Source organism: Epinephelus moara, chromosome 23 (assembly GCF_006386435.1).
Source record: "Epinephelus moara isolate mb chromosome 23, YSFRI_EMoa_1.0, whole genome shotgun sequence".
Lineage (NCBI taxonomy): Eukaryota > Metazoa > Chordata > Actinopteri > Perciformes > Serranidae > Epinephelus > Epinephelus moara.
The window spans coordinates 31,424,302-31,446,682 of record NC_065528.1 but is presented as its reverse complement, the minus strand read 5'-3'; the positions used below and the strand labels follow the sequence as shown (position 1 = coordinate 31,446,682).

Sequence of the window (22,381 nt, the reverse complement as noted above, 5' to 3'; positions counted from 1 at the left end):
AAACGCTTTATTAAATAATGAACAAATACATATGTAATGCGTCTTTAAATACTTTATAAAATTTATAAGAAAATGGCTACACTAGTGCCACCCCCTTGAAACTAAAGTCCTGCATACTGTGCACATAACTCTTTTACTGGTGGGAATTTGCAGTGTAAAAATCTTACCAGAAAAAGGTGAAAAATGTGTGAAACAAGTTTTCTAATAAGTCACTGGTATTGGTGCACAGACTCAGATACTCGCAGATACTCGATCCAGCATTTCAGGCAGTATCGGAGGCATTTCCGATACTTTTATCTGTTTCAGAACAACTCTGATCCTACGTTAGCAAAGAAAACAATAATAGTTAACAATATGAAGGCAAATCATTTTTATTTGCAAATTGCAGATACTTCTGTAAGTCAAGTGTCTCTCATGCTTCATCATGGGTTATAGGTTTGGACTTAGTTTATATTAAAACAAGTCAAGATGCTGCAGTTTGCATGTCGTAAATCTCGTAAAACAGCCCGAGTACGGTGTGCATTTCATGAACATCTCCTGCCGTAATGTTCAGAACAATCTGATGCACCACAGTGGATTTGGACAGATCACATTTTACTACGTTGAAATGGTAGTCTGGATTTTGTGTATGTTCAGATTGTGACGAATGACGAAGGTTGATGTCGAATATATTTTCCAAGTGTTTTGTACAATCCTTTATATTTGGCTACGACAATCAGAATTAAAGCTGTTATCCATTTTATTTTAAGGTAAGGCTAGATTACTATTATTTTCATTATCAAATGATCGGACGCTGGAGGGATTACATATCTCGTCTGGCCTGGGAACACCTTAGGGTTCCCCAGGAGGAGCTGGAAAGTGTTGCCGGGGAGAGGGCTGTCTGGGGTGCTTTGCTTGGCCTGCTGCCCCCGCGACCCGGCCCCGGATAAGCGGATGAAAATGGATGGATGGATGGAAATGATCGGCCAATTAGTTTTTCTGATGTAGAAAAATCCTGAAATATGTCCATCCCAAGTCCAATGAGTCCACGGTGATGTCTTCGAGTGTCTTGCTTTGTCCAACCAACAGTCCGAAACAACAACGCCTCACATTGGAGAAGCTGGAAAAGAGAACATTTGCTTCAAACTATTTCAGTAAAGAAAATGAAAATACTCATAATTTCGGCTCCAGTGCAAAGATTTCAACAGTTTTTAAAAGGTCGGATTTTGTTCTCTTTTTCCTCCATCTTCTGTGTGATGAGTAACTAATGGTTTGTTAGTGAAAGCTGTTACCTGACGGGGTTAACGTCCTATCAGTGAGGTGAAGGTGGTGGGGGCCTCAGGACGGAGCGGGTGGCAGAGTCAGGACCACTGATGGTGAGGTGGGGGTACACTAACAGTACGAGCCTTTGTGAGGAGAATTGTTTTTAAAAGGAGAGGCAGGAGAGGCGGGGGGTGCGGTCGCAAAGATTAAAAGCGGACATTTGTTTTGTGTATGTCGTGCTCTGCCAAGACGCAGCAATTTTCTATGAATCTAAAACAGCTTTCCTGGCTCGGACCCCACATGCCGCCCGCTGCCAGGAAAAGACTTTTTTTTTTCTTGTACCTGTTTACGTGCAGGTAAAGCAGCTTTCACAGAAGCACATGAGATCTTTCTTTCCAGCCGAGTGTGCTGCACAAGGAGGAAGGTGGGAGGGACAACGACAGGTAGTCTTTCCCACCGCTGATCCCCCGACACTCCTCCTTTTGTTCCAGTGTTTAAAAAAATCTGCCTGGACTTTGTGTTCCTGAATCCACTCCAACCAGAGGAGCTCATAAACTGGAAGGAACTTGACTAATTTGCAGACAAACTGGGGGGAAAGTACTCCCATGATTCTCCCTGGCACCAATCATTCACCATCAAAATGTAGAATTTTTTGTACACTAAACGATGACTTGGAAAGGAACAATGGATTCTGTTTATGATCACTAATGAATGAAAAGAGCAGCAGAAAGGTTTGTTGCATCACCACATCCAGGCCTCATGTTGGCAGCCTGCATATTTAACAAATAATGCATTCATTGTGTTGCTCTTCATGCTCATACACTGACCTTTACAGTGGAGCTGCTATTTCTGGGTAAAAATCAAGGACGCATCAATAGACCACAGTCGCCAGACCCGAATGTTTGAGATAATTGAGTAAATTGAAAACACAGTCTGACTCAACTCAGCCAGTTGACTTAGTGTTGAGTCAGAGTACATACTGTAGGGAAGCCCTGATAAATATCTATATCCGCACTCTACGTATAGGATTTCCCCCCCTGGAGGAAAAGTCGTCACTGCTGCCCGTCTGAAACCCCTGGAGGCCACCGCCCGTAACGTTAGCTAAACATTTTGGAAGTGCACGGTGGGCTAACCCTCGGCCTTTCATGCTGCACTTTATGCTCTGTGTGTCCACACCGCTGATGGAGGGAGGGTCGGGTTAGCTGGTACACTGATTAAAGCTGCCCCAAAACAAACCCAGGCAGTGTGGGTACATGACTCTGCGCTACCACTGAGGTGTGAAGCCTCTCGGGGACATTAGCGGGACTTTAAATGCAACTATGTCTGATGAGCTCTGGTACCTCTTCATCACCACAGCTGGTCACGTTGATGCGTTCAGTTCAAGTCATTTTAACACTGTTAGAGGGGCTATAATCAATATTTTTCTAACAATAATTGATCAAATGACTGTATCAAAAGGTTCCCTCGTAGTGACACTAGAGAATTATTCCTGATAGCCATTTCAAGCTGCTTAATTCTTTTAACCCTTGGCAGTTTCTGTAGACTTTCGGCATTGCCACAGCATGTCTAGCTAAGAATGTGTTACTTTTGCCACTTACGCACATATTAATATTTAGTAAGAATATCTGTGTTGACATGACAAGTAGGTTATGATGGTATTTAAGTTTCCACAACTGTTTCTGTTTATTTGAATTTGTATAGTAGTTGACTGCTAAAGTTATATTTATTTATGTGTAAGAATACATGCACAAGTTATTTACGCCAGGTATAGTTTAGTACGCATGGCAAAAGGAGATTGCTCACAACGTTGTGTGTAAAAGACGATGCAAAGTTTGTGTTGTTTTGGATCATAATTAGTTTTTGAGCGTGTTATTTTGCAGTGTTGAAGTATGATAACAGGAATATGATGAGAATATATAGAAAGAGGACACTGAGTCGATAGTGGACTGAACGAGATGTCATTTTGGAAGGAGTTGGCCTAGGAACTTCGGTATGTTGAAACAGCCGCTACAATCTGATAACTAGACAAGATCTGGACTTTTTTTTTTTCAAGATTTCAATGCCATTTTATGAAAGTTTTATCCAGGATGAGTCCAACAAACATCGACTTTCAACCGAGAGAGCGGTGTTCGCATCCCGTAAGATTCTAAAGGAAAACCCTGTTCTTTTTTCCTAAACCTAACTATGTGTTTTTGTTGTTTAAGGTGTTGTACTGATGTAGTGCTTTTATTTTGAAAGAGACTGTATGTAAACGTTAAATTTCCTGTGAAAACGGAACAGGCAGAACTTGACACGGCAACAACACCAACCAACGCACCCAGGGTACCGTCACGTCGTATGTGGACGTTGAAAGTCCATGACCAAAATGTTAATATGTGACAAAGTCGGAGTGAGAATGTGTTGGCTCAGCAGCAAACAGCAGACACACACAGTTGGAGACTAGCTGGTGAACATAGTGAACATAGAACATAGGTGGAGACCAAAAACAGAGCTAAAACAGAGTTCATATTCATCGAGTGGACACACATTGCTGGGTGCAGAGGTTGGTGGCTTTTTGAAAGCTGAAAATATTGACTTAAAAGCTTATTTGTTAATGTGTGTACAGATTGTTTGTGTTGCCCCCAAGTGGCCAAACAATGTTACTGCAGGTTTAATGACAGGAAAGCAGTCGTAGTGATCCTGTAATTGTTGATATTTGATTAAGTTTGCTTTTGCACTGCTGGACATTTCCATCATGTATCAGTTATGTTTAGTGATCTATGTCAGTGTCTCTCTTTCATTGCAATCTAGTTCTCACACGCTATCAATTGCAACTTGAGGTGTTGAGATGTTATGTCAAATGGCTGTCGGGGTGTATCGTTTACATGCCACATTGTGCCATTGACTCAAGCTGGCATAAGGGTCGTCTCATTTTGGAAACCAGAGATTTGATTAGCTGACATATTCTGCAATCTCTCCAGGTACCCCCTTGTTAAGTGCAGAGATACCCCAATGAACATCTCTGCTTTAGACCAGTTTAAAACCGACTCAGTCAGCTATTGTTGAACTTCCTCACCCTCCAAAAGAGAAAGAAAAAGCATTTGTGTGAAGTCAGCTCTCTCAAATGTAAGTAACATTTATCATATGTCTGTTGTTTCTAAACATGCTTTAAAGCCAGTATTCACATGGAGCTGGGATATAAAAAACTTGTACGATTACCCATAAATCTCCCGACGTGTGAAATGTTGATGCCACATGCTTGTGTAAACATTTTCCCCCGCAAATGATTTCCACACAGATATTCTGGGGGTCCTGCCTGAGAGATAAGACCCTCTGAGTGTGTGTTGCTGGTTTTCTCTCCCGGAGATCTGGTTTTAATTGTCGCAGGCGACAGCTGGAACACATTTCTGATATTTCAACACGTGTCAGTCAGAGCGGTGGAGGGTGAATGGCGCTGCTGCCCGCAGTGTTTGTCTGACTTACTGTTGTTTGCTCTGTAGAACGGACTGAAGGCTCCCATGTGTGGAGGTTAACTCAGGAAACTCATATGCTTTACTTAAAGCCACTACATGCAGATTCTTCTGAGATTATTTGATTATGATAAGTTTTTTGTTACAAAATGGGACTTTCCTCATGAAGACCGGCACAGTCGAAGTGTTGCTTTCGGCCCCTTCGTGTTCATCTTGTATTCATGTTAGACCCAAGCATTATCGTGTATCCTAGCCTCTTATTTGATATGACTAACAGGGGTCATCAAAGTCACAACTCAACTTTGAACTTGTCCATGTTTTGCATTCAAAACCATGTAAATAAATATATCCTGTAAATTACAACTCCAAACAAAAGTTACGTATGTAATGACCGTTCTACGAATTCTTTTTGAAGCCATCAAACTTTAAGGGGTTTGTCCTCTGGGGTTTAAGAATATCAGCAACAAAGTTAGTGAGAATTTTGCCAGTAGTTGTGAGATATTTTGATCTGTATTACCCCTGATCCAGCCACACTACAAACGTCCTGAATGTCCAACTCCCAAATCTGACATTTCAGTTGCTAAGCTACTCATAAAATGTTACGAGACAAACGCTCAAACGGTATTTATCAAAACGGGCAAAAGCTTCTTTTTGAGGTGAGAACAGTTGCTATATGGCAGTGCAAAGTGATAATGACGACTTTGTAACTAAAGGAGTCCCTGATTCAGGCCAAGGGAGACAACTCTAGGTCTGAAAGCAGCCTAAAACAGTAGTTTCTAATCATGTATGACAAAATTGTGACAGTGAGCAGGTAACAGACCCCAAAAACATATAAGCTAATATTTGCTGCTCTCGTCTTCCATTAAAAGCTGTGATCACTCTCTCTGCAATAGCAAAAACTTAGATTAAAATAGAAAATTTTACAAGCAATTTAAGTAACTTTCTGTGAACGACGTAATTTATGTGAAGCATACGATGATCTTAACACTGCGTTCACAATTCATATGCATGATGAAATATTACGCTGATGATGCCGTACTGTTTATACATTGAATGCATTGAAATATAATAAATTATCTTATGTTTATTACTTTACGTAATTTTTCTCATCATGTCCAGATTGCCCATGTTTTCTCCTTGTGCGTGGGAGCTAAGTAACATACGGTGGTAAATTCTTCTACGGAGGAATGCAAAAAATTAACATATTTTAACTCTGAATGGCAATGCCATCTACCGTTGACGTTGCTGGTGTTCTCTACCGGCTTCACCTCATTTTACCATGAAAATAATATCCAGTTTGCCGTCTACCTGATTCCATGTGAACGCAGCATTACGGGAGATTACAAAAAGAGGTTAAAAATAGTTTCTAATCATTTATAATGTCATTAAGTTGTGACTTAAGACGTAACTGAGCCAAAAATTTATGAGCTAACATTTGCTGCAGATTTCGAATGAAAATCATTTTATCTGTTGATCATTGTCTCTGCAAATAGCTACAAAAAGTTAGAATAAAACTGTGGAAAATTTTACAGTTTCAGTAACTTTCTCTGGTTGACCTCCGACATTTGAATATCTACTTGAATCATCTGAGAGCACCATGTGTGTGACCTCCTCTGCAGCCTCCGACATACAGAACAGATTATTTCAAAATACTATTAATACATTTCCACCATCTGCACATCAGATGTCGTGAAGCGTTCATGATCCACATTTGCACGTCAGCCTCTCCTGACCTGTAAATCCGATCTCTCTTTAATTGTAATTAACTGCAATCATCTTTAACTTCTGATCTTTAGCACTTTATTTGCACACAGACCGTGACACTGGATCACAGGACTCTGATCTGATCATGTTAAGTGTGACTCTGGGTGGAAACCATTCTTGACTTTGTGGATCAAACAGCTTCGGACCACCAACACTGTCACTGCTCTCTGGCTCAGTGTGCTCTTATGTAACCTCGCACACTGTGCTGCTTTTATTAGCCTCGTGCTATAAAAAGCATAAAATACAGTTGAAATAAAATCCTCTTTCCTATTTTATTAACCTTAAATAGGAAGCATACTTTCCTCCTCAATGTGTCCGCCAGCCTGGTCCAGATCAAAGACCATGATACATGGCACTTCATCTCAATCACTCAGCACCTCATAACAGTTATAAAATTACAGAAATACTACTTTTAAAAATTTGGTTGTCTCTTTTATATATTTTCTGGCCACCAGTGGCAGCACTGTGCAGCACTAGAGGACACTAAGGACTGAACATGCTTTGGGTTCATTCAGAGACACTGGTGTGCTGGTTTCTTTGATTTTGAGTGGTAAAAATAACATTCCTGTATAGTTTCTACATGACTTAAAAATGTTCAAAGATGTCCTGCTTGGATATTTTTAGTTTTACTGTTTCCATGCTGCGTGTCTGTGCACGTCTTGACACTGCTGACGGTTTCAAGGTTCATCCTGCCAGACCTCATCCACTCCGCTCAGGTTTAGCTTCATGTCCAGAGGCCGACTTTGTACCTGAGACAGACTCTTCAGGTCTGTAGTGGGCGTATAAAGGCCAGCGATGGCCCAGAGTCACTGATGTGATACCAACTCCAGATGTCACTGTGCATCAGACAGGAAATACCTCCGAGTTGTAGTGTAGTGGTAAAGTCATCTGAAAATGATAGAAGCATGAGGTTTGGCATTTTCTTGACATCTGATCATCGTGAAAACAACTGAAAATCATTCACTGAGAGTTTCTGTGGAAGCTTTACATTATCCTCACTTTGTAAATACAAAATATAGATTTTATTGTGAGAACTTTTCTTGAATTTGAGAAAACAGATATTTTCTTCTTTAGTCAATGTGAATCTTTAAGTTTAAGTTAAAAGTAGAATTAGAGCTTAAAAATTAAAGAAAAAAGGGATGTGATGCAAATTTCTACTTGTCAAGCAAAACCCATGTCACAAATAATTTGCTTTTATCAAACCGCTTATTAAACATCATTAATTTAAAAAGATAGAGATCGTTTAGCTTTGGTTTTAAATTAATGCCACACCAAATAATTAACAGGTTTTCTACGTTTCGACGTCTGACATCTTTGACCTCTTTTAAATTTAATAGAATTAAATAAATACATTTTAAACAATGTTAAATGTAAAAAAAAAAAGGGGGATTTGTCGAAAAAATAGTTATATTTCTTCTCAGACTGCTGTAACAGAAAAAAAAATGTTTTGTTTTAATTTTTCTCCGTAGAGCAAAATAATAGTAAATTTTACTCATGTCGCAAAAAGACAAAAAAAATGTAAAGAAATGTAATTATAAAAATAATTACAATAGTTTCAATATCTAACATCAAAAAGACCTGTGTATAACTATACACAAGTAACGACACACTGTCAACGTGAACAGAAGGACAAACAGTTTTGGCACTAATCACCCCTCATACATCTTCAGCTGTTTTCTCACTGTTTGTTTGTTTAACTTTTAACTTTGTCACCTTTGTTTTGTGTTTCGCCTTGTCTCGTCTTCTGTAATTAAAATTTTCAGTGCTCTTGTTGTTGGTTCATCATCTCCATGTGTCGTCGTCTCATCTGCAGAGCATGAATTAATATTCTCGACACTAAAATATAACAAACACCAGACTCCTGATCAAACGCACACTATTTTTAGCTCTCGCTGACCTCCAGCTGTGGTTTGAAGTTGACTCACTGTGTGCTGCTCGAGTGCCACCTTCCTGCCGTTCCTCCTCTCACTCCCCGAGTCCTCCTCAGTCAGTGGGCAGAGACATGATGGAGGCCCTCCTCCTTTGTTAAGAAGTCCTCCCCTTCCCTTCGCCTCTGACCTTCTCAGGCACTCAGGCAGCATGCAGCAAACGTTCCCATCAGATCGACCTGCAGCAGCAGCAGTGCAGCCTCAGCTCGTCCACGCGCTGCCTGCCCTGCCATCACTCTAACACTCACCTTTAACCGGAGGACACCTGGAGGACGGACTGCTGCCGCTGCGCACTGGACTTCTTCTTCACTTTTAGGAGTTTTAAAACTGAGGAACTTAAATAAAAAACTGAGACTCCTGGATGTCTTTTGGCTCGTGGGGATTTTTTTTTGTCTCTGTTCCCCCAAGGTGTCATCACCTGGATTCTGTCTCCTGAAACGTTCTTTATTTGTGGACTGGAAAGTTTGAGAAAAGGACATAAGTGATTTTCTTTCTCTTACTTTATCCTTTTTTTTCCGTGTGGGACAGACACTGCTGTGGGAAAGTAAGTTTCCCGTTAACTCGTCTTCTTCTTCTTCTCCTCCCCCACATTTGTTTTGGTTTGTTTAATTCCAGCTTTGTTGTGGCTTCATTAGGAATTTGCTCTGAAACATGTTGGACTGGTTTCTGCAGCGACTCGTCTGCAGAGTGTGAAGTTAATCATTTCAACAACTGGAGCCCAGAGGAAAGCTGTCAGCTGGCAGGCTGTCAGAGTTTACAGATAGATGGTGCCGAGATGCATTTCAACTTTTGAGGTGTGAGGAGATGTGTGTTTTCAGCTCAGGTTGTTGATGTGTTTGTTTGTTTTTATTTACAGGAAGATGTTCTGCTCCAGGAGAGTCCTGCAGCAGTGGTGCTTCGCTCTGTTCCTGCTCTGCTCTCCGGTGCCGCACTATGGGCGTCCGATTGATGCCCTGAGCAACAGAATGTAAGTTTTTGCACATTTTTCAGCCTCTCAGCTCCTCTCTCTCTCGAACACCACCCGCCTCTGTTCCTCAATCAGAATCCAGAAAGTGGAATAAACTCCCAGATAATCTTCTTTTCCAATATTTGCTCTCAATCTCTGCATTTATTTCCAGCCCCCCTGAAACACCCTCGACACGGTGGGCGAGCAGACTGGAAAATGTGTTCATTTGTGAAACGTGCCGGCAGCTGTTTAGTTAGCCCTCGCCCACCTGTGTGTTTACCTAAAGTAGAAACTGTCTCAGAGTGATAAACTCCCAGCAGCCCTCGTCTGAAACCGTCCAGGACTCTCGGAGGGTTTGTGCCTCTTTATCTGACACTTTGAGGGTGTAGTCTGGAGGATTCAGACTTTCTAACACCCTCTCCCTGTTGGTGTCCATCTCCGGGCAAACACTGCGAGTCTTTTCGAACGGAGGGAAATGAATAATGCTGATGTTCGACTCGGCTGTGGACCAAACCAAACCTGCTGCTCCTGCTGAGGTTGTTTGATGCCAAACAGAATAAATGTTCTTTCAAGTCGTGAAGCCAGAACGCTAAACACACTGTGAGAGCTTTTTGGAAAGATAATATCTCTGAGACAGTTTTTGGATGTGATCAGTTTTTAATGAAATGATGCTCTGAAGGCTCTGAAACAATCTGTAAGTCAGATTTTCTCCTCAGCGTCAGGGCAGAGGGAGAGAACACATCTGAAATGCATTTTGGTGGCGGCACTTTGAGTTTTCAGAGTCGAGTCTTGTGTCGTCCGGGTTTACGTTAACGGGCTCCAGCAGTTTCCGCCCTCTGGGACGAGAGAGAGTGTGTGGGGCCTGTTATGCTGATGTCAAGGGAAATACAGCTACACCCGTCGTGTGATATGCACTTAATAGGATTTCAGGACGAGGGTTAACGCCACCTGAGTGGAAAGGAAAACACAGACGCAATGAAAACTGCGAGGTAGAAATCACACAGCGGTGGAAGCTGGTGACCTCTGACCTCCTGTCTGCTGCCGTGGCCTCTGTTTGTAGGCTCTCAGAGATTAGACGTAGCTTTAATTTGGCACACATAGATCCTGATGATAGAGAGGTGGTCACAAAGTTTTTGGCTCGCAAACGTTTTGGGTCGTAAGCCACTCGACACATGGCCTGGGAATCACACAAGTGCCGTTTGTAGCCTGGAACAAACGTTTGTACGCTTTCGGAAATTAGATGTGGCTTGAGTTTGGCACAAACGATGTCAGAGAGGTGGTCGCGAATCATGAGCTTTTTAGGGTCAGAATCCAGTCAACACATGGGCTGGGAATCACACAAACACTGTTTGTAGGCTGGATCAAATGTTTCGGAAATTGGATGTAGCTTGAGTTTGGCAAAGAAAGACTTTAATCTTCGAGAGGTGGTCACGAAGCCTTTGGGTCAAAAACCAGTCAACACATTGGCAGAGAATCATCTGCAGTGTTTAGAGCTGCGAGAAATAGTCTAATATTTAATTAGTAAATCAAAATTTGGACATTTGATTAATCGTTTGTCACCTTTTAAAGTAAAAATACCAAAAATTTGACGTGTCCAGGTTCCGTAACGCGAGGATTGGCTTCTTTCTTTGGTGTCACATCACAGTCAAGCGATTATTTTGGAAAGTTTTTGATTTTAAGACATAATTTTGTGCTCTAAAATATTATTTATGGACATTTTCAACAGTTTTCTAATGTTTAATTGATCAATTATTCAAGAAAATTATTGCAAGATTAATCCTAAAATAATCGTTTTGTCGCAACTCTGGATACTCCCTGAATTCAATTTCGAAATCTCTTTTGGAAATCTTCTTTACAAAAGAAGCCAAAACTCTCAAATGTTAAACACAAGCAGCTGTGAAAGAGCTTTGCCTCATTAAAAAATGTCAAATATTGTTCAAATTTTGACGTCAGGAGTTATCTGATCAAAGAAAATGTGAACTGACTCTAAAATCTCATCAGACATTCGGTACTTTTTTCGGACACATTTCAGTCAGTTCCTCGTCTCTAATGTTAATTTTGAATATTTCTAGAAGCCGACACATTTCAGTGTTTCACCTAAAATAAAAATAAGATTACAGAAAAATTATACATAATGAGCCTATCAGACCTCGGGGCCGTGCATCATCCCAGCTCCCCCTGACAGGAGGCTGGGAGTCGATGTCTGAGGCCTCGATGTCTGAAGACAAACGCAGCGCTGGGAAATGACACACTGCTGGTTCTAAGGAAACACACTCCTTCTTTCATTCGACTCCCACAGTGAGGAACAATTAAAATCTGGTAGGAGCGTTGGAGCGGATGTATCAGGGCCATTTTCCTCCTCTTTCCTCTGGCTGCAAACTGTTTGATGTCTTTATTAAAGGTAAAAACAGAACCAGATCAGCTTTCAAAGACGCCACATTACCAGGGAGTGTGTTTTTTCTCTCTATAGGGCCGCGATTTACAGGAAATATCTGTATGCATATAAACAAAAGCGGCTCTCAGGGGCTCCCTCTGTGTTTGGGAGGCGAGTTTTGTTCAGGATATTTTTATTACTCAGCAGAAAAATACACTTTAACTTTGGGGGAGCTGCATAAGAAAGAGATTTTTTTTGTCCTTGTGGTTTCATCAGTCTTCCCTTTGTTGCTGGTTTGTGTCTCTACTGTAAAACATGTATAAAATACTTTCTGAGAAGTTCTTTGGAGCTTCACGCCCTCCAGATGAGGGGTGGAGGAGGAGGGCATCATGGGAAACTCTGACAGCTCTAATCAGCTGCCGGTATCTCCCATTGAAGCCGGTGTGTTTGTGTGCTCAGACACCTGAAGTGTTTGGCCGGCGGTGGTGCTCGGTGGTTCCCAGGCTTCGAGCCGTGCCCTCTGCCTCTCTGTTTTTGTAAGAGTTAAGACTCTGAGTAACGAGACACCGCGGCAAAGCAAAGCCCGAATCCTTCTGCTGCTCCGACTGTATCAGGAAAGATAACAGGTCGTCCCATCTGGTCAGAATCAGAGCTGATGGAGAGCTGGAGCTCCTCGCCTCTTCTTCTTCTGTCACACCTTAAAACTTTGTCAAAGTCCAATGTTGTTTTAATCAAGGTCCGTATTGGTACTACATCTACCAACAAGCAGGTAGATGCTTGTGTCAGACTTGTTTGTTTTCCAGATGCAGGATTACTTTACTTAAATTTGGCAGACGGACACTTTTCTCTAAAGGGCAATCGTGACATTCGTGATATCACAAAAACACAACAAATTTCAATGAATTTTGGTGTGAAGTTCAGCCAAGGGCCGAGCAGGTTCTTCTGTTATCTTTGCAAACAGCACCACCATGTGGCCTTTTTGTGTCAGGGCGCCAGAGGTCAGGAGTCAGGGCACTGATCCTGGAAACCAAAGGTTCAGATCTTTCAGAGGCCTCAAGGTTCCAGAATAAGACACATCCCTTTTTCCACCTGAACAGATGTCACACCTTTTTAGTCTTTGTTTTGCTGTTGTGATGTCTCATTGGATGGTCCAAACTGGGGGTGTGGCCTTCACTGGTATGCAAGGCTCCATAGCTCAGGGGTTAGAGCACTGGTCTTGTAAACCAGGGGTCGCGAGTTCAAATCTCGCTGGGGCCTGATCAGCTTTTCAAAGATTGCCACAGGAGGGGCAAAGGTCACGCTGTAGTGAGTGTAGCTGTAAATAAATGGCAAAAATCTCTTCAGCGCGTTATGGAGTGTCACACAATACAAAAGGTGTGATTTCACTAAACTGTTGGAAATTGAGTTTCGGTGTGAAATTCAGCCATGGATCAAGAAGGGAGTACAGTAGTTGTAGGTGCAATGAGTGTGACCATGTGAAGGGCAGATTAGGGCCGATCCTCACCGAATTTGGCACACTAATATTCTATATCTAACTGAGTACAGTTGGTCCAAAATGATTCACTACTTCTTGACTTATTTTGATTTCTTGAGGGCCTTTTACAGGCTCCATAGGTCAGGGGTTAAAGCACTGGTCTTAGAAACCACAGGTTGTGAGTTCAAATCTCTCTGCAGCCATAATACCTTTACAATTTGTAAATATGTCTGAATGAAACTCCATAGACCACCCATCAACTCTGTGTGAGGCATAGGAGTATGTGTCACCAGTAGGCGGCGCTGCAGCAACATCAGATAAACACTGTAAATGATCCAAACTGTGTTGATATAATGCAGAATTCGTCCTTGTTGGTATTCTCTGAAGTAACATCACAGCCTCGGTGTAGGAGTTTGCTCTGAAGTCAGTTTCATTTGAAATTCAGTTCAAGTCTTTCTCATTTTATGTCTTTTGGAGCATTTGTGGCACCATTATTTCATCCCCGGCCTCCGAGCGCCATGAATCTGTCAGTTAACATCCATATTAATGAAACGTGACGTGCCAGAGGTTTAGCTTGTGCCACGCTGGTATTAATGAATAATTAAAAGGAAAACTGGCATTTTCCTGTGAAAAGAACCAGAAGAGAGACCTCATCATGCAGGGCGGACATCTTTGGTATCACTTTTAACAACCTCAGCTCCTGCGGTTCGATGAATCATTCTGCTGTTTGGATGCAGCGGGGAATTATTGGAAAAGTGCTGCTCTGTTTGATGCTGTCACTCTCATGCTTTGGACTGTGCTGCTCTCTGGTGGTGAATTAAGGAACCTCCCCAGATAGTTGCACTTTTATTTCCACTTTTATGTTCAGTATAAAGCAATATGTTCAAAGTGATTTTCATAATTTACAACATGTCAAAATCCTAAAACAATTCAATGACGTTTGGCACAAAGTTCAGATATTGTTGTCATTATGAGTCTGGTGAGACTTTGTGCCTGTCAGGAAGTGTTTCCACACACTTCTATTTCAATAAAATGTACTTCCTGTACCTCTTAGTTACTTCTCTCCCCTCTCAGTATGAGGTCATTCTACTACATATATTTGAAATATGTGAGTCATCTAATTAAAACAAATATTCTGTGATCTTTTACAGAAAGCGGTCTGTGACTCACGCCCAGCTGATGCACGACAAAGGCCGGACGCTGCAGGATTTCAAGCGTCGCATGTGGCTGCAGGAGCTTTTGGATGAAGTCCACACAGCAGAGATTCGCGACCTCCCTCCCCGGACCACAGGAGGAGGCGGGAGCAGCAGCGGCGCCGGCGTCGGGCTGCCAGGGGTCAGCCTGGGCATCAACCTGAGCACCACCGGCAGCACCCTGCACTCCAAACCCCCTGGAGGCACCAAGAACCTCCCCATCAGCTTCAGGCTGGAGGAGGAGGAGGGCACCAACCTACCGCAGGAGACCAACAAGTCTCAGACGTACAAGGATGGCGTGCTGAAAACACCCGGCAGGAAGAAGAAGAAGGGGAGGTCCGGGAAGAGAAGGGAAGGAGAGAAGAGGAAGAGGAGGGCACGTTCGTTGGGGTGGAGGCTGGAGGACGAACTCGGGAGTGGACTCCACCTGGAGTGGAGGTCTCTGCTCGGCCTGCAGAGGGCGCTGCTTTAAAACGCTGTCAGTCTCTGACACAGGTGAGTCCACAGGTCAAAGTCTGAACTAAACTTTAAAGATTAAACCAGTGGTTCCCACCTGGTCCAGATCTCTCCTTCGTCATTAGTTCAAGGTCCACAGAGTTTAATACATGCAGCATCGTACTTGTGTTTGGCCACGTCGTCGAGCCACTTTGCTGTCTCTGTCAGATAGCTCTCAGTTAATCACTCACTCTACAGCAGGAAACAACACTTCAAAATAAAAGCTCTGTGCTGGATATGCACTGTACTTAAAAATAAATAGTGTTTTTTACTAACTTGACACTTTTGCAAGTCACTTGTGGTCCATTCAGAATGGACCTGCGACCCACCACTTGGGAACCACTGGATTAAACCTTTGAAGACACTTCAGGGTCATAGAAAGTTTCCCCTCAAAGTTGCTAACATGACACATTAAGAAAAGTCTTGTGATATAACTGCTCCTCTACACACTACTCATACAAGGTACATACACTCCATAATTAAATACCTGCGTGTCTTGGGTCTTTACAATATAGAAATAGAAAAATAAAAACTTAATTTGCTGCAGATTAGCAACAAAAACACACACCAAATATCAGCATCCACCTAAAGCACTAAATCTAAGACCTTGTGACTGAATAAATAAATAAATGTGCAGTTTCTGATAAAAACAGGTGGATTTATTCTTTAAATTGATGCTTGGCACTTCCTCTGTGTGTTTGGCTCGAATAAAGTTCTGGTCAACGGGTTACACGTCATTATAAATCAGTAATAAAAGAGTATTAAACTTCCAATCTGAATATGTTAACTTCACCTAACCCTTTGAAACCAGACTAAATTAGCTTGTTTCTTTTTAAAACATGGGAAGAAGGCAATGAGCAATGAAAGCAGAAATGACCCAAAAAATTAGCAAGAAATTAATAAAAATAGAAGAAAGGAAAGCTTAGAAATTATAATAATTCCGTAACATAATTTTAAAATGTAAAAACAATAACTATAAATATACTTTTTCCCTAGCTTTTTCGTCTCCCCCTAGTTTTGTAAAATCATTTTCTAAATTTTTGTTTCGCAATTTTTGGGACAATTCATACCAAATTGCTCTGTGCCTTTTTCCCCATATTTTTAAAAGAAATCGCACCAATTAGCTCAGCGTTCAATACATGTGAAAGGCGTCTGAAAGCAGCACAAGAAAAGAGATGTTGCTTCGGGTTTTAAAGGGTTAAAAAAAATAAGGAAACCCATTGCCCCAACTGTTACCAAGTAAACCTGAAAAGCAAATCAAGGTAATAATTAGGGCTGAGGTGAATACTCCCATGAAATAAGTATCTAGTACAGATAAGTAAAATGTGTCTATATCCGTTCAGTCACTTATGATCAAAACTAATCTGAAGCTAAATCTTGAGATTGCCCTCTTAATATTTGTCTAATAATTATAAATACAGCAACTTGTGATCAACTCATACAAATTTACAGATAACGTAACATATTTATTTATATAAAAACGTAACATATTTATTTATATAAAAATGTAACATATTTATTTTCTACTAAACTTCAGTTATCTTAATTAGTTCTTATAAGTTATTGCATCACTTTTACTTTAACTTTTATATTAAGTAATAAGAATTATTTAAAATTGTGTTTGATGCTTCAAACATACAAATAAACCAGTGAACTAACCTGTTTCCTTCTCTTTATCTTTGTGTTTCAGAAACCTACGGACAGTCGGAGTGGACTCCTAAATATTCACGTTACAGTCTTCTGTAATAGTGATTGTTTGGAAAGAAATTGGAAAATATTTATTGTCTGTAAATATTCTAAATATAGCAGAATAGATAGCAGAATATGATTAAAAAAATTATTTGATGCTCTGTGAGGCAACAGATTTTAATCTTTGTGAATCCTTGCTTTTTTTTTCTTCTTTTTTTTATTCCAATTATGTCAGATTTTTTTGCGGTAATTTATTTTGTCTGAATGGTGTATTTATTTTGTAAATGTATCGAGGTGCTGCTGACCTTCTATATTTTTGTACCATAATGCACTTTAGATATATAAATATAAATATATATACCATTAATTTTGTTCATTGACTTGTTTTTGTGGTTGATTGAAATGAAGAAGAAACGACGGTCGTCATTCTGTGTTATTGTTCAGTTTGATTCTTGACCTCCCGCTCTGTTCAGGCATCCAGTTTTTTGGTTTCTTTGCTGCTGGTTTTTCAGATGTTTTCAGCTCTGATCCAAACTGTTTGTTGTCTCACTTTTGTGTTGGACCCTCCTGCTGCCTTCAGTGTCTCTGTCTCCTCCACCACCCGCTCTGCTTCTCGATGCCAAAGTTCAGATTTGTACATAAAACAAACACGGCTCGATATTGTTGTTTTGGCACTTGCACTGAGATAAACACCCTGTACTGAACAGATTAAACATTTGACAGTATGCTCCTCTTGTTCTCCTGTGTCACTTTGTCCTGTTTTTGGTAACAAGAATGCATAAATTCACAGTCGTAGCTATTTTATATCAGAAACTTCATGTGAAGTGGCAGAAATATTACTCAAACCCTTTATTTAAAGCAGCTCTGGCTCATGGTGTACCCCAAGGTTCTGTCCCGGGTCTCATCAAGTTGCAGATTATGTTTAATTACACATTATTTAAGCTTCAAAATGTCTATCAACTTAAATGGCCGTTTCTTTCCTACTAATCTTCAATCAAGCGATGAATTATTTACTAAAGGCTGCATTTATTGATTTATGGAAAAACGTTAACAAAATAGCTGACAGACAGGCTAGAGCACTTGGAAAAATGAATCAGCAACTATGTGGATAATATATTTATCATCTTTTTTTTTTTAAAGCAAAAGTTCCAAATATTCTCTGATTTTTGATTCTCCAGTGTGAGAAATGTTTGTTTTTCTCTGTTGTACAACATTGTAAACAGAATGTCTTTGTTTTTTTGATCATTAGATGAACAAAACAGAGTGTTTGACGGTGTCACCTTGGACTCTGGGAAACTGCCATAGACATATTTTACTATTTCTGACATTTTGTTAACAATCAATAAGATATAATTGAAAATGATCATTAATTGGAGCTTTAACTCAAAGTCAAAACTCTGTTCTGTGGTGTACTCCAAGGGTCTGTCCTGGGTCCTCTATAGTTTTCCAACATGTTCATCAGATGAGACAATATACCAGTAAAACATTGGTAAAAAGTAAGTTTCTGGTGGGTATTTATGGACAGTTATACATTCACGGGCCACTTTATTAGGTACACCTGTTCAACTGCTCATTTACGCAAATAGCTGATCAGCCAATCTCATAGCAGCAACTCAATGCATTTAGTCATGTAGACATGGTAAAAATGACCTGCTGAAGTTCAAACGGAGCATCAGAATGATTTAGAAAGGTGATTGAAGTGACTTTGAACGTGGCATGGTTGTCAGTGCCAGACGGGCTGGTCTGAGTATTTACTGGGATTTTCAGCACAACCATCTCTAGGGTTTACAGAGGATGGTCCCAAAAAGAGAAAATATCCAGTGAGCCAAAATGCCTTGTTGATGCCAGAGGTCAGAGGAGAATGGCCAGACTGGTTCAAGATGATAGAAAGGCAACAGGAAGTCAAATAAGCACTGGTTCCAACCAAGGTGTGCAGAAGACCATCTCTGAAGCAACAACACCTTGTCCAACCTTGAAGCAGATGGGCTACAGCAGCAGAAGACCACACCAGGTGCCACTCCTGTCAGCTAACAACAGGAAACTGAGGCTACAATTCACACGGGTTTTCTCACCAAAACTGGACAATAGAAGATTGGAAAAACCACATTCAGATGGAAGCATGGATCCATCCTGCCTTGTATCAACGCTTCAGGCTGCTGCTGGTGGTGTAATGGTGTGGGGGAGATTTTCTTAGTACCAACTGAGCATGGTTTAAACACCACAGCCTACCTGAGTATTGTTGCTGAGCGTGTCCATCCCTTTATGACCACAGTGTACCCATCTTCTGATGGCTACTTCCAGCAGGATAACGCACCATGTCACAAAGCTCACATCATCTCAAACATGACAATGAGTTCACTGTACTCCAATGGCCTCCACAGTCACCAGATCTCAGTCCAATAGAGCACCTTTGGGATGTGCTGGAACGGGAGATTCTCATCATGTATGTGCAGCCGACAAATCTGCAGCAACTGTGTGATGTCATCATGTCAATATGGACCAGAATCTCTGACACAGTGGATTTAGGGGGTCTTTCACCAAAACATTTTGCACATCAAACATTTAATTTTCCACATTCTGTTGAATTTTTACACACCAATCTGTGCATTTACTTCATATTTTTATGGTTTAAATGTCTACAGTTTGTCAGAATTTAAACCCTTTTATTGCGTCCTCCCCCCAAACTACACCTATGATTTAATCTGACTGAGTCATGTTGGTTCAGACACAAGCAGCTCAACGCAGAAAGTTTCCACTGAAGCTGAACAAAAACTGAAAGCTGGACTGACACATTTCCAGCAGACTGAAATACATCACTCAGCAGATTGGTTTAGGTTACTAATGTCAGAGCATCGTTCTGAATTTATTACATTTAATAACCTCATCACACTATAATATCCTTTAAAAACATTCAATATGTGGTCAATGTAGCACAATACTGGGTTCACGTTACCAGTGGGTTGCACAGACCCTGGTGTTAGTGTTATTTTTCTTGTAATACCACTTGGTTATTCATCCAAACTAGCATATGGTTATTGTGACTCAGTGTTTGACACAAATGTCATCTGAGTTCAACAAAACAATGTGCAAATGACAACTAAAACTGCAAAGAGTTCACACATTTGGAATTAGTAACAAACAACGTACTGTAGTTCCTGTTTGTAATCTACCCATGAATAGACAACTACCACTGGACTATTTTGATTCTGAAGAAATTGGACACAAATGAAGCATGGATTCAACCAATTTGGCAACTCTGGTAAAATAAAGTTTTAGTTTCCTCAACACACGGACCAAAAGTACCTTTAGCCCACCATCACATTTTCTTCTTCTGCTGTGTTTCTGCAGGTTTTCATCACTCCTGCAGTCTGTCCATTTAACGTCTAATCAACATCAGCTGCCCCGCAGGAAATTGTCCTCATAGCAGCCTCTGCGGCAGCTTTTTTTTTTTTTTTAAACTTCTGCACATACGGCAGGAAAGAAAATTACTACTTTCCACTCAATAGAGCAAACGTGTCAACAAATTGCCGTCCCTCATCATAAATTCCATCCAGAATTCAATTAGGGATGATCAACAGCTCCAGGCTGAAGAATGAGGCCAGAGGGACTTGGCTTCTCCATATGAACCATTAAAATAATTCCCACCACTGCGGCTTCACAACATGACAAGTTTGGTTTGGCAGCAGGTCGGCGAGCTGAGAGACATCGAGCAGAAAGAGCCGAGCGGTGGAGTCGGTGATGCTGATGTTGTGATTCAAGCAGCAGCTTAGTGACAATTCTTCAAAATCCAACCAAACAAAACAGAAGTAGAAAATCAGAAAGTGGCAGAGTTACAGATCTGAACCCACAATATGTAAATATACATACACATATATATCTCACCCCTCCCTCAATGGGTGGTGGTGTGTCTTCCTCAAGCTCAGGTCCTCTACCAGAGTCCTGGGAGTTTGAGGGTTCTGCACAGGATCTTATCTGCTCTTAGGACTGCACTCTTCTGGACAAAGACCTCAGATGTTGTACCTGGAATCTGCTGGAGCCACTCTCCCAATTTGGTGTCACTTCCCCCAGTGCCATTACCCCCATTACCACTGGCACCACTGTTGCCTTTACTCCCCACATCTTCTCTAGCTCCTCTTTCAGCCCTTGGTATTTTTCCAGCTCCTCCTCCTCCTTCTTACTGATGCTGCTGATGTTGCTACATCTATCACCACTGCCTTCTTCTGTTGTTTGTCCATCAACACCATGTCTGATTGGTTAGCCATCACCAGTTTGTCAGTCTGGATCTGGAAGTCCCACAGGATCTTAGTTCGGTCATGCTCAACCACCTTGGGAGGTGTCTTCCACTGTGACCTTGGGACTTCCAGCCCACACTCAGTGCACATGTTCCTGTAAGCTAACATGCTGGAAATAATGCTGTTGTGTACTATCAAAATATAGTGATGCTATGTGTCCTACTGCTCTGAGTAATATAAGTAAAAGTTATGTAATAAAAATGTCTGACAGATAGCCTGTGTATACCGTGTTCACCGTCTGAATGTCAAGTGTTAGCATGCTAACATTTGCAAAAGGATAATGGAATGCTAACACTGACATGCTAACATTAATGCTAACACTGACATGCTAACATTTCTTAGTAACAGTATATCTATTTGTGTATCCGAGTACTGAGAGTAATATAAGTAAAACCAACTTTAAAACTGTTTAGCAAGTGTATCATATTCACATCTCAGTTTAGCATGTTAGCATGCTGTAATATTTGCTAAAGGATGCTAACATTGCATACAGATTGAAGTTACTTAGTTATTACTTTTTCAGAAGACACAAGTTATTGATGAACTTTGTAATGTTTTGTAATCTTGTATATTTTGTATTTCTTCTTACATTTTTTAAATCACATGATCCACATTTTTACACTTTAAAAAACTTTTTAAAACTTTGACTATGAAACAGAACCTTGCTAGAAGAGGTATTATCAGAAAAACATAATTAAAGGTATAATATGTAGTTTTTCCACATAAAAATGTCTAAGAACGACTAAACCAATATTATATATTTTGTTTAGATGTGTACTTTGATTATCAGAAATGTTTCCAACAATTTTTCAAACCCAGATAAATATGAAATATTAATAAAAGTTACGGACCGTGTCATTAGGTCGCATGTCAATGGCGACGTAACTCCAGTTACCATAGCCATTAAATGAAGGAGAAGAAGAAGCAGCAGACCGGATGAGACGTCAGAGAATGAACGTTACTGTTGCTAGGCTAAGCTAACTCGTCATGGATCATGATTATGCATTGACGGTTGCTGGGGTCCATGTCATTGGTTTGACAGCCCATTGGTTCGGCGTATGGTGCGCCGCGACCGGCTTGAGGCGGAGCAGGCTCACGGCTTATGTGTTTGTCACTTTCTTTTTCATTTTAACCCACACCATGATCTTTTCCTGACCCTAACCAAGTGGTTTTTGTGCCTAAACCTAACCAGACCTCAACCACAGGGCATCATGATGATTTCGGAACGGACTTCGGAACAATGAGTTTAATATGGTCGAACCAATGAGCAGTTCCCGGTTGCTGCACCTTCTGACACCGAAGCTGTCCCTGTAAACAAGCCGGTAAAACAGAAACGTATGGGTCAACCAAGCGATCCAAGAAGAATTTGGGATAAGAAGAGAGCTAAATCAAGGATAAATATTGGTGTGGCCTTTACGAGATGGAGAGAGCTTCGTGAATATCTAGGACTACAATTCGACGCCGACCTCGCACGTGTTCTACTAGACAGGTAAGCAAACATCTGGCTGATGTTATCGAAATATTAATCATTTCCA

General features: G+C 41.0%; 1 protein-coding gene and 1 non-coding gene across 2 annotated transcripts; both read left to right on the top strand.

Moving 5' to 3' along the window:
* Positions 1–8,524: 8,524 nt before the first annotated feature.
* On the top strand, positions 8,525–17,282 carry pthlha (parathyroid hormone-like hormone a). The gene is made up of 4 exons (XM_050036376.1): positions 8,525–8,927; positions 9,240–9,350; positions 14,329–14,865; positions 16,556–17,282. The coding sequence occupies exons 2-3, from the start codon at positions 9,244–9,246 to the stop codon at positions 14,840–14,842; spliced, it is 621 nt and encodes a 206-aa protein (XP_049892333.1). The 5' UTR covers positions 8,525–8,927; positions 9,240–9,243; the 3' UTR covers positions 14,843–14,865; positions 16,556–17,282.
* trnat-ugu (transfer RNA threonine (anticodon UGU)) lies at positions 12,888–12,960 on the top strand. Its single transcript has one exon. It is a non-coding gene; the product is annotated as a tRNA-Thr (tRNA).
* Positions 17,283–22,381: the final 5,099 nt, after the last annotated feature.

Excerpts from the sequence above, each read along its gene's own strand:
- pthlha (XM_050036376.1), top strand. The coding sequence starts at position 9,244 with ATGTTCTGCTCCAGGAGAGTCCTGCAGCAGTGGTGCTTCGCTCTGTTC. Across the intron at positions 9,351-14,328 it reads GATGCCCTGAGCAACAGAAT|AAAGCGGTCTGTGACTCACG; the intron begins GTAAGTTTTTGC and ends GATCTTTTACAG.